Source organism: Vipera ursinii, assembly GCF_947247035.1.
Source record: "Vipera ursinii genome assembly, chromosome: 8".
NCBI classification, from domain to species: domain Eukaryota; kingdom Metazoa; phylum Chordata; class Lepidosauria; order Squamata; family Viperidae; genus Vipera; species Vipera ursinii.
Window position 1 is genome coordinate 19,126,335 of NC_139519.1, and position 12,689 is coordinate 19,139,023.

At 39.1% G+C, this 12,689-nt stretch overlaps 1 protein-coding gene across 2 annotated transcripts in view; it reads left to right on the forward strand.

Moving 5' to 3' along the window:
- The window catches only part of FLI1 (Fli-1 proto-oncogene, ETS transcription factor), an 84,152-nt gene extending 71,711 nt beyond the window's left edge, over nucleotides 1–12,441 (forward strand). For both annotated transcript variants that reach the window (XM_083368621.1, XM_083368620.1), the window contains exons 6-9: nucleotides 7,962–8,027; nucleotides 9,114–9,176; nucleotides 9,702–9,749; nucleotides 10,115–12,441. In XM_083368621.1, the coding sequence (XP_083224747.1) occupies nucleotides 7,962–8,027; nucleotides 9,114–9,176; nucleotides 9,702–9,749; nucleotides 10,115–10,644 (707 nt within the window). In that variant the 3' untranslated portion in view covers nucleotides 10,645–12,441. The remainder of the gene's footprint in view (nucleotides 1–7,961; nucleotides 8,028–9,113; nucleotides 9,177–9,701; nucleotides 9,750–10,114) is intronic.
- The last annotated feature ends 248 nt before the right edge of the window (nucleotides 12,442–12,689 follow it).

Below are 12,689 nucleotides of genomic sequence, written 5' to 3' on the forward strand. Positions count from 1 at the left end.
GCATAACTAGACGCCAAAGGCACACGGAACGCTGTTACCTTCCCACCGTAGTGGTCCCTATTTTTCTACTTGCATTTTTACGTGCTTTCGAACTGCTAGGTTGGCAGAAGCTGGGACGGGTAACAGGCACTCTCTCTGTTACGCAGCACTCGGGATTCGACCCGCCAAACTGCCGACCTTCTGATCAACAAGCTCAGTGTCCTAACCCACTGAGCCACCACGTCCCATTAGTTAGCATTCTATTCACTAAACAGGCCAGAACCTGGCCTTAGTCCTAACAGCTGTGGTTTTACTCAGGGACATGCTTAGGAAGTCTCTGCCTTCCCTCACATTAATCTGAGTCAAAGTTCCTGCAACAGGTTCCTTTGGACTCAAGCCCAACCTCCTTGGAGATTGGCCAAGATTCCACGCCAACAAATAAATACCCTTATAGTTTTCCAGTGCAGGGCACCTTGGTCCAAATTTGCTTCATCTGTTTTGGAGACCTGGATTGTTCTAATGAGGATCATCCAGTTTTCTTTGGCCGAGAAACAATTTTCTTGTAAATGAGAGGAGACTGCTCAGGCTCTGAGTAGAATGGCTGGAGCTATCTGCTGAGTTTGTTTTAACGGGAATAAGTCTGCTTCAGTCTACAGAATTTGGCAGTTCAGTGATAGTATTGCAGATCTGGGAAGCATATCGAGATTCAGGAGGTGAGGCGTCCCATAGTACATGGCTATTGCAGGTAGGACTATGATTTAGTGTAGGGATGAGTCCATGGGATACTTTTTAAGGGTTCCTTGATGTTCTCTGAGCTTGGTTGTTTTCTTGCAGATGTTCCATTACCCAACTAGGTAACATCATCAGTGCTAAGGAGCGGGGTTTGTTCTCAGTTTAGATTGACTAGGGGTGACATGATAGCAGTCTTCCAAGATCTCAGGGGCTGCCCTAAAGAAGAGGGAGTCAAGCTATTCTCCAACACACCTGAAGGCAGGACAAGAAGCAACGGATGGGAACTAATCAAGGAGAGAAGCAACCTAGAACTAAGAAGGAATTTCCTGACAGTTAGAACAATTCATCAGGGGAACAACTTGCCTCTAGAAGTTGTGGATGCTTCAACACTGGACATTTTTAAGAAGAGATTGGACAACCACTTGTCTGAAATGGTATAGAGTTTCCTGCCTGAGTTGGGGGGGGTTGGACTAGAAGACCTCCAAGGTCCCTTCCAACTCTATATTCTGTTTTATTCTGTAAACTATTGGCAGTAGATGATAGTGAATAGGCTGATTTATATTCTAGTGGCTTGCCCTGTCAATGTTGGTGTTGGTCTTGGAGATTCTTTAGTTGGACTGTTTACTATTAGCTTGTTTGGCAGTTAACAATAATCCAAAAAAAAAATCCCCAAGACCACTCCCAACAACACTGATAGGACAAGCTACTAGAACAGGGGTGGGGAACCTTGGCTCTTTTATGCTGGCTCAGGAATTCTGGGAGTTAAAAGTCCACAAGTCATAAAAGAGCCAAGGTTCCCCACCCCTGCGCTAGAATATAAATGGAGAGCAAATTCCACTTCTTACTGACAACGTTAGCCTAGTTTGAGTAATGAAATGTCTGCAAGAAACCAACAAAGCTCAGAGAATTCTCACTTCAACCCCGCGTTACGAATATTCTCCTTTACCGATCTACTTTTCTTAAGGTTTGAATGCCCTCGTGAGCATTCAAGCTATGAGAGAGCTTTTGCATCACACCGAGGGGCAAAACAATAACGCTCCATTTCTCAGGTGTTTTTTTTTTGCAGGGTAGGATCTTTGCTGTTTTTGTTTTAAAATGATAAACATATTCAGGACTTTTCTTTTGTAGTTTTTGCATTTCCTATCCCACCACGGCAGGAAACCTTTGCAGCCACAGCGATGCAGTTGCAGGGAGGGCCCCCCCAAATGCCACCTTGCTTCAAGTTGCCCAATCTTTATGTTGTACTTTTGCAAAATCGTGTCCTACAGAAATGCAAGTTATCTAGCATTCTGGTTTGTGATTCTGGTGCTGGGTGGTGGGACGCATTGATTACCATTTCCAGCCTTTGCATTCTAAAGTTCCAAGTTGTGTCTTTTGTGCAAAGTTCTTTGTTGAAAGGGACTTTTGAAGAGAAAATAGATGACTTTGTGTTCTGCATTTTCAACTGTCCCATAAAAGAGTTTTCTGCCTATCTTCCATTGATTAGATGTGGAAGAAGATAAAGCCTTGACTGTTAGAGATTAACGAATAACGGTTTGGTTCTTATTTCTATCTTATTCCACCGACCAACGTATGAAAGGTGTAATGGATATTCCCATTTTATAGAAGGAACTTTGGCTATAAATAATGGCTGTCTTAAGACCATGCTGATGAGTTTCAACCACAGCTCCTTGAAATGTAGAAAATGGAAATGACATGCCTTTGTATTTAATTTAGGAAGGACCATTCCTAAACACATTTGTTCATCTGAAGAAGAAGAAAAAAAACAATACATTCCAATCATATGTTGTGTATTTAAAATTTAGGCCCTCTGATCAGGAAGAATGTCTACTGATTAAAGAACATACATGTCCTTACATGTAAGCTATTTCCAGTATGCTAATATGCATCTTAACTTTCTTCTAATAACAATATAGCCTGCCTCTATTTTATAATATTTTGCAAGGAAAAAAAATCGCACACCGACTGCGGGTTTTTTTCCTTTTCCCTTTCTGCTTGTTTTTATTATGATTCTGCAGTCCAAAATGGGAGTTTGTGATTCCAGGAAAGACAGTAGCTTGCTCTTATGGATTCTTTAAAAAATGTTTTCCTTCGAAATTCCGGACTTAATGTTGTGTCTGGTTTCCTGCTGATCCTCTTCAGAAGTGGCCGTATGTTTTCTCACCCCCCCTTCCCCCCCAAAAGAGGATAATTTTTAAAAAAAAAGAAAAGAAAAAAAAGGCTCTGTTATAACAAAGATTCCTTGTCTCTGAGCTGCGGCAGGCAGGAAACCCATACTCACAAGGGGATGACAACCAGCGAGTGTTGCCCTAGGACCAGGCTCCAGTCCTTCGAATTGAACCTGACAGCATGTCTGGGCCACTTTCTAAGTCACCATTATGTTTCCTTTTTCCCTAGCAAAATAAGAGGGCTTCCCCCTTACTCCCACCTCCCACCTCTGCCTTATGGCACATGTGCAGAGTTATGAGCTGCCTCGCTTGTAAGTTTGCTCCTTCCAAAAGGTCTCAAGAGCAAGTGGAGCAGTTTCCATACAGCCATGCAGCAAACGTGTTTCCAGATGGCTGGTTTCTTTCTCCCCCATAGCAGTTGGATGCTACGGGTTGCTTGCGTTACCTACAACGCCAAGGGTCTTGTGCAGGAGTCTGTCGAGCCCGTACATTTGCAGCAGTGGTGGGATTCAGATAGGTGAACGACCGGTTCTTTGTGTGGATGCCACTTCCGGAAGTCCATTCTGGGCCTGGGCAACAAAAAGTAGCTACCGGTTCTGCCAAAGTGGTGCGAACCAGCTGTATCCCACCACTGATGTGCAGGCCTAAAAGGTGATGGCCAGCAGCAGTTAGTGAGCAATCTTTTGGAAACTAGGATAAAATAGATAACTTTTATTGTCACTTTTCTGCGTACGCACTGGCACCCATTAAAATGAAATTCCGATGTCCAATCCCAAAAGAAAATATATACTGAATGTATATGTATATGTATGTGTATGTGTATATGTATATGTATATGTATATGTATATGTATATGTATATGTATATAATTTCATTCCATACAGCATTAACCTTGTGAATTCTCAGGCTTCCTCCTTCCGTTGTATATTCAAGATGGACAGTATTTAATATTTTATTGTTATGTATATGTAGGGGTGTGGGTCTATACATGCATTGTATATAGTATGTTTTAGGTGTGTGTCACGTATGTGTTTCACTTTGAGAGCGGGCAACTAAATTTCATTTTTGATGTCTGCCATTGTGCCCACAGTAAAAAATTACAATAAAAATTATCTTATCTATCTTATCTTATATGCACACATCCATGCATATACATTCACAATAACATATACTGTATACATACACACATATATATTTCATTTCATTAACACTTAATTTCATTGCGAGTTACACAAGACAATAAAGATATTCTATAAAATCGCAGCCCATTTTTAATACATAGCGGGGGAAAAGAGTCTTGAGAGTTAACAAGGTTGGTACAAAACTAGTACAGAATCTAGTTATTCTGCTCCAGATACCACAAAGCCTGCTCCTAGAAGGTCACAGCTAAAAACACAATTATCACAGGAGCCACCACAAAGATTCCAATTTCTGCTGAAGCCTTAGTAAACATCAAAAAGATGTTGAGACTCTGGAAAGAGTGTAGAGAAGAGCAACAAAGATGATTAAGGGGCCGAAGGCTAGAACATATGAAGAACAGTTGCAGCAATTGGGTATGTCTGCTATAATGAATAGAAGGACCAGGGGTGACATGATAGCAGGGTTCCAATATTTGAGAGGGAGTCAACCTATTTTTCAGAAGGCAAGACAAGAAACGATGCATGGAAGTTAAACAAAGAGAGAAGCAACCTAGAACTAAGGAGAAATTTCCTAACAATGAGAACAATAGAGTTCCTCGTTTGCAGAAGTTGTGAGTGCACCATCACTGGGGGCTTTTAAGAAGAGATTGGACAGCCCCTTGCCTGGAATGGTATAGGGTTTCCTGCCTGAGCAGGAGGTAGGACTAAAAGACCTCTAAGGTCCCTTCCAACTCTGTTCAGACGGAATAATAGTAACTGCCATTCAAGAACAAATCTTTTTTTCCTTGGGACTCATAGCATAGATCTCATAGCTTAAAGCAACATTTTGCAAGGCGGGTTGAAATTTAAGGTGTCTGATAGCTTTGTCTCGCTTCCTAGGGTAGACTAGGAAGATGGAAAGCCTTCTTGGAACTGCTGAGGACCAAGTCATGAGCACAGCCTTATTCTTATTTATTTTTCCTGCAAATCAAGCAACTTAAATGAATGCCAAGTCTATGGATGGTTTCCTTGGCTCAGATTTTCTCATTGTGTTTCAAGTGCAATTGTGCAAGAGTGACGTTGGGAGGTTTTCGGTAGTACCGCTGTACACATTGCATTCATTTGCAGTGGACGGGGGAGATAGCAAGGAAGCAAGTTCTTGGCTCATCTGAGCAGCTATTGTTGATGGTTTTGGAAAGATGCACCAGCAAAGCGCATTTTCCAGATGTCCTTTCTTTAAAAAAAAAAATCCTAATCCAAAGCACAACTCCGTACAGCAGGCCACCATCATCAATCTGAACTGTATTTTAGGCAGAGTATTGTACCATTTCTATTTACGGAATCCTCTTTAATTTCATTTGGATATACATTTTAGGTGTTATTTCTTGTTCACTCACGGAGCAATGTGAATAATCATATTCCATTCCATAGTTTCCATTGGAGAAATGATAGAATTCACACCTGTTGTGAATTCCAGGGGATTCTCTCACAGATATGGCAGCAGTCTAGATGGTTTTTCAAAGGAGCTTCAAGCTGTCAATGGCTACTAAGCTTCATGGCTAATTGTTATTTTTGGAATTATAGGCAGCAGATCTTAAATATCATACATGAGGAAGCAAGCAATAATCTATCTATCCATGCTTCTCAATATCCTAAGTGCATATGCTTGACCACTATGTCTCACTAAGGCTGGATTAGATGTGTCCTTGCAAAACGTCTGTCTATCTGTCATTATCTATCTATCTATCTATCTATCTATCTATCTATCTATCTATCTATCTATCTATCTATCTATCATCCATCCATACACCCACCCCTCCCTCTCTCTCTCTCTCTCTCTCTCTCTCTCTCTCTCTCTCTCTCTCTCTCTCCATTCCAGGATTTTGCAACTGTGGCAATTTTAAGATGCCTGGATTTCAACTCTCAAAATTCCTCAGCTAATCATGTTGGCTTGGAAATTCTGGAGTTCTATCATCTATTCTTACATTATTGCTAACATCAGCCAGTTCCTTGGTTTCTTTTCTTCAACTTTATACTTCAAATATTACATAGCTTCCCAGATTTTACAAATGTATTATTTACATATTTACAATAATGCCATCAATTCTCAACTCATTGTAGTAGAGATTTTATGTTTTTTCTTCAAATTCCAAGGAAATGAAACTTTTAACAAATAAAAATAAAAAAAAGCTCAGCATGTGCATTGAGAAAATGAACTCCTATTCTCCTTTTTTTTAATCTGGGCATTTCATCGAAGATTTTACTCTGTATTTTGTTTAACTTTTAATAGCAGAAAAACAACATGGGATTTTTTTCCCCAGGGCCAAATGGAATTCACAAATACACATGGGATTTCCTGAAGATTTTCTGTCATTTTCCCCAAGGGAAGACAATAGAATCTTTTGGCTTCAATCCATTTGTGAGATTGAAATGACTTTCTTCCAAACCTCCAAATGTTTCTGGAGGAGGCTTAATCTTAAACAGCACATGCAATGCTATCTTTAAGCTGTCTGCTTATGGAAAATGTTGACTTTTTTTTAAAAAAGTTTCCTACTGAGCAAACTGTTAGTTCACCTATTTTCTTTGGGGACTTATCTTCTGTAATATAAAAAATAAATTCCAGAATAGCTATTGATTTTAGAGGAAGACGCTTTGGATCTGCTGTCTAGAGCAGTGTTTCTCCACCATGACAACTTCAATTTCCAGAATTCTGGGAAATGAAGTCCACATATTCTTAAGGTTGCTAAGGTTGAGAAATGCTGATCTGGGGATAAAAATGATGATTTTAATGGACAAATTGTGTGTGAGAAAGAGAGAGAGAGCGTTCGTGTTTGGATTCAATTATGTATTCAATCGTTAGTTTGGAGGTACTCAAAAACCATTGGGTCCGCATGTAGGTAAACACATCAGGAGGAGAATCTTCATGGATCAAACCACATGTCAATCTAGAACATTCTCAAAAAACACCAATTATGCACTCCTAAGAAGGGCCTTTAGAAAAGCAATCAAAAATTGATTTTTTCCCTAATCCTTTAAGTCAGCTTGAAAGAACTCCCAATCAAATGACTTGCAGTATAGTTGAATCTGGTTGATATTTCTTTTAGTTGATTTTTAAAGCTCTGTTGTACTTTTTAGGTTGCGTTTGTTAGGCATGGTCTTTCTTGCATGTTGCCAAAAGTCATAATGTTTGAATTGGGTAGCTGTGTATAATATAAATAAATAAGAATGAAAACCCTCCAGGCAAGCCATAAGGACAATGGCTGTCTTGTACTTCTGTTGCTAGCAACAACTGCTGGGACACGTTATTTTTTTTTTTTGAAAGATCTGTCATCTTACCATCATACTTGGCATTGTCTCCATGATTTTGAAAAGTTGGAATAATATGCTCCATCAGCCTATTCACTATCATCTACTGCCAAGAGTTAACAGAATAAAACAGCATAACAGAGTTGGAAGGGACCTTGGAGGTCTTCTAGCCCACCCCACTTCATAGGCAGGAAGCCCTCTACCATTTCAGACAAATGGTTGTCCAGTCTCTTCTTAAAAACCTCCATTGTTGGAGCACCCACAATTGCTGGAGGCAAGTTGTTCCACTGATTAATTGTTCTAACTGCCAGGAAATTCCTCTTTAGTTCTAAGTTGGATCTCTCCTTGATCAGTTTCCACCCACTGCTTCTTGTCTTCTAGTTTATCTAGAAGTTTGTGTCACATTTGTACAAGATTCCCAAATCCATCATGGATATTTAAGTTACCTCATTCTGTATGACAGTTTTCCTCAATTTGATGCCTCCAATACCAACTACCAGAATTCTAGGCAACAACGGCGTATGAAATAGATTGCTATAGATTTTCTAACCAAACTATAGCATTTGGCCTATAGGTTGTTCTCAGTTATTGTTAAGCATCAAATGTCATGATTTCCAATTAACCATTATTCTCTTTTGTCGTTTTTGGTTATGATTAGATAACTCCTATGATGCTGTTCGACGATCAGGATGGGGTAATAATCTGAATTCCAGCCACAATAAAAGTGAGTCACTGTGGTACATTTGTTGCCTTGATAGGTTAATAGATGGTTTTCAGGAGAAGTTATGTTCTGAAATTGAAAACGTTATGAGGTTGGTATCAATGATTGTGTTCTCATTCTATTGCCCCACGCTAATTTAATCTTCTACACCAGGGTTTCTCAACCACAACAATTTTATGGACTTCAATTCCCAGAATTCCTCAGCCAGCACAGATTGCTGGAAGTTGAAGTTCACACATCTGAAGTTCACACATTTTCTGCCAAGGCAGAAAAACACTGGTCTACACGAGTCTTGATGGAAAAATCAAATGGCAATAGAGATCTTTCCATTGACACTTCATTCTTTTTCTGGATGTTTTGTGACTTGTCTCAAGAATGGAAAAGTTCACTAGAGATCTATAAAGAGAGTCCTGCGATCTCACTTGCCATAGTTGTTGCAGTATTTCTGTCACTTTTTCTCAACATCAGGGGTCGGGATCATCTAAGTGACCTTGAGAATTATAGACTTTGCTAACAGTATGACATGATGCTTTGATGGTTTTCCTTCCACTCTCCAACATAGAGCTGTGGTGGCGCAGTGGTTAGAATGCAGTATTGCAGGCTGACTGCCCACTGCCAGGAGTTCAATCCTGATTGGTTCAAGGTTGACTCAATCCTTCCATCCTTCCGAGGTCGGTAAAATGAGGACCCAGATTGTTGGGGGAAATAGGCTGACTCTGTAAACCACTCAGAGAGTGTTGTAAAGCACTATGAAGCGGTATATAAATCGAAGTGCTACTGCTAGTGCTATTGCTATTCACATATACACATTCACATAGATAGACACAGACACACAGACACTTTTTGCTGCTGCAGTTTGGACATTGGAAAGATTCCAGTTTCATATTCTATGCCAATTGAAGGATAATGTGTGTATGTGTTGGAAAACAGAGGTTGTGAAAAAGCAGTAAGAGTTCAAGTGAACTACACATCATTTTAGAATGAAGGAATACATATTGTTGAATTTAAAGGACATACGTATTATTTTGGTGTCTACTGTACCTTGCTCCTTCTTTTTCCTAACCTAATCTTTCTTCTTTGCTTTCCTAGGTCCTCCTCTAGGTGGGACACAAAATGTAAGCAAAAACGGAGAACAACAGAGACCCCAGCCAGGTAATAGTGCTGGAATGTACACAATTTTACTGATTTTAGGGGGGGGGGAAGGGAAAGCACATTGCTTTGTGACCATTATCTGAATAGAGCAGTTACCAATTCTTTCTATTAGAATTTCACTTTAGTTCAGTTCAAGGACTACCTGGTAAAACTAGCTTTAGCTGCAAAAAACTATAACCAAACAATTCTTGAGATTGGTCATTCTCAGAAATTGACTTCATGCTCCTTCATAGATCTATACGGGTTATCTCGTTCGCTAGGTTTGAGAATATTTTAAAGTATAAACTAACCACTCTACTGTTATAAGCACCACCCTTTAGATCCCAAGGTCTGGGTAGCAGATTCCCACGTTCCTAGTACAGAAAAGTTGAGGTTCATCCTTGACCCTCTCCATTCTGCTTGAGGAATAATAGCACAAATTCTGATATAGAAAATGGGAGTAACCCAATATTCAAGCTAGAAATGCATTTATGGCTAGTCTGTCTCTGTGCTGTACATCTAACCTCTGTCCCTTTCTCAATTTAGATCCATATCAGATCTTAGGGCCCACCAGCAGCCGTTTAGCCAATCCAGGTAAGTCCGCCTGAATCAAACCTAGCCCACCCCATGAGATAATTCATTTATCTCACTCTCGGTATAAGGTCACTAAATGTGTAATATTTTTTTCAATAATGAAATGCATTATCATTTATTCAAAAAAGAAGGCGGTTATAAGCTATAGCAACATCATAAGTGAAACAGAAACTAATTTTTTTTTAGCATTTACTTCTTTTTATTGAGCTCTGGAGCCACCACTGTGAAGGCTATGTCTGTAACACTCACCAGTTAGACATAACTTTTTGACATAACAGCAAGAAGAGAAGGGTATAGTTGATTCTCTCTCTCTCTCTCTCTCTCTCTCTCTCTCTCTCTCTCTCTCTTTCTCTCTCTCCTCATAGGGAGTGGACAGATTCAACTATGGCAATTCCTCCTTGAACTGCTGTCAGACAGTTCCAACGCGAGCTGTATCACGTGGGAAGGCACCAATGGGGAATTCAAGATGACCGACCCTGATGAAGTGGCCAGGCGCTGGGGAGAGCGCAAAAGCAAACCCAACATGAATTACGACAAGTTGAGTCGAGCCCTCCGATACTACTATGACAAGAACATTATGACCAAAGTGCACGGCAAGCGATATGCTTACAAATTTGATTTTCACGGCATCGCTCAAGCACTTCAGCCTCACCCTACTGAATCGTCAATGTACAAATACCCTTCGGATCTCTCTTACATGCCTTCGTACCATGCACACCAGCAGAAAATGAACTTCGTCCCTCCCCATCCCTCCTCAATGCCTGTCACTTCCTCTAGTTTCTTTGGCGCGGCGTCACCCTACTGGACTTCTCCTGCTGGAAGTATTTATCCAAATCCCAACGTACCACGCCACGCTAATTCTCACATGCCCTCCCATCTAGGCAGCTACTACTAAATGCTTTCTATCTTCGATGAACTTTCTTGTTTTGATTGGTTGTTTTCTTCCATTCCTGAAAATCTCTGGACTTTTTTTTTTTTGATACTGTTGGGGAGAAAGCTTTTTTTAAAAAAAAAAACACCTGGATATTAATATTGTTATTTTTATTGTAATTTTTATCGGAATAAACCTTTTATTTTTCTAACTCTGCTTCTTCTGTCTCAGAAGGGCAAATGAGTTCTCCAGTGGGCCAGTATACTGCCTTTCATTTTAGTTCAAAGGCTTTTCTCATTTATAGGACCAGCTTTACATTACATTTGTGCAGTGGTTATCACTCAAGACTGTAGACAAAGCATTGTCAAGTCAAAAGCTTTTTGGAAAAAAAAAAGAAAGAAAGATCAGAACCTCTGAATCTTAGAAGAGAAATGTTTGTTCCAAACTAATGGGAAATCGTGGTGGGGGCGGTGTGTGTGGTTTTTTTCCAGTTTTGAGATGTGCTGAAGAAAATTCACAAATTTGAGGACCTGCTTTGCAGATATCAACTGGAATTTTTGCTTTAAGGCCAATGAAGGCTTGGGTTGTTTGCTTTTTTCACTCAACTGGAAAAAAAGAGAATGAAATATAAATAAATATGTATATTTTAAAGCAACTAAGGGCATTGTACATTAAGTTACATGGTTTTGTCTTTAACTCTGGAAGCATAAGGCACCAGGAAAAAAAACAGGAAGTTATAATGCATTGAGGACAGATATTCTTAAGAATGCAAAATGGAAGTAATATAAAATGACAGCAACTCCACCAGCTTCAACAAAGTTTGGGGAATTGCAAATAAACATTACCGATTCACAAACGCTGTGCGTTTGTCAGTCCACTACCGAAGAGGTCAACAAAGTCAGAGGGCAACTTACTGTATAAATTATGCAAAGTTATGTTTTTAACCTAATATCTCACAGTATTAATGAAAACTAAAACGAGTTGACCTCGGTCACAAAAGCTGTTTTGTGGTTGTTGTTTCTTTTACTATCGAATCCATTTTTTTAAAAAAAAAATCTTTGTACATCTTTTTAATCTGTACATTTGGGTTGCAGCTTTGTTTTGTTATTATGTTTTTTTTTGTTTTGCTAAAAAAAATAAACTTAAAAACAAAGAAACACATGCAATGTGTATGTTGGAAAACTAATGACACCATTTGGAAACGAACTAATGGTTACATCCAGAAATTTGGAATAAAGATCTACTACAAACCTATATTGGTTCTATACTGATTAACTGACACAGGTACCCTCAAAGAAATCTGGTTATGATCATTGAGAAGAGGGGTCAAATTTGTATTTTGAACCCTATCCAAGTTGTGTTTTCAAACTTATCTGGAAGAAAATAAATGCTTAATTGAACCACTTAAGTCTACAGTATAGTCATGTTACTCCAGGTAATCAAAATATCACCTTGGTTTCCTTTTCAATTAATTTAATTGATATTTATCACCTAAATTTGAGAATAAACCCAAAAATATGCAAAAGAAGAAAAAAAATGTTGAGTAGGGCAAAACCTAAGAGAGGCTCTTAGCATTAGATGCTTTGTGAACTCTAAAATGCTCTCAGAATCTTAAATTGCAGGAAATTTCTTTGAAGATCTGCCATGATCTGTTATGGTCCATAAATGAATAGACCTGACAAGGGGGGGGGGGAAATAAGAGTGTTTGGGGATCCCCAACTGAGATGGGGAAGAAAATTAGTCTTTACAGCAGTCATAATTAGAATCTTCAATATGCTGATTCCACATGTAATCACAGTATGCTAAATCTTTCCTAAAGGGTTATCAAGTGGTACCTTATAATCTGGCTGTGTAATTTTAAAAAGAAGAACTAACACAATAGCAATAAAAGTTTCATAATGCTAAATACATTGTCTCAAACACTTCTTGCAATGTATAGCTGTTGATGAAAAATAAGCAAGGCATTTATAAAGCTGTTTTAAAAAAAGTTTCCTATCGGTATTTTTCCATGGCTTTCATATTTATACAATGGATGGATGTAGATAATAGATCATAGATGACAGAGATGG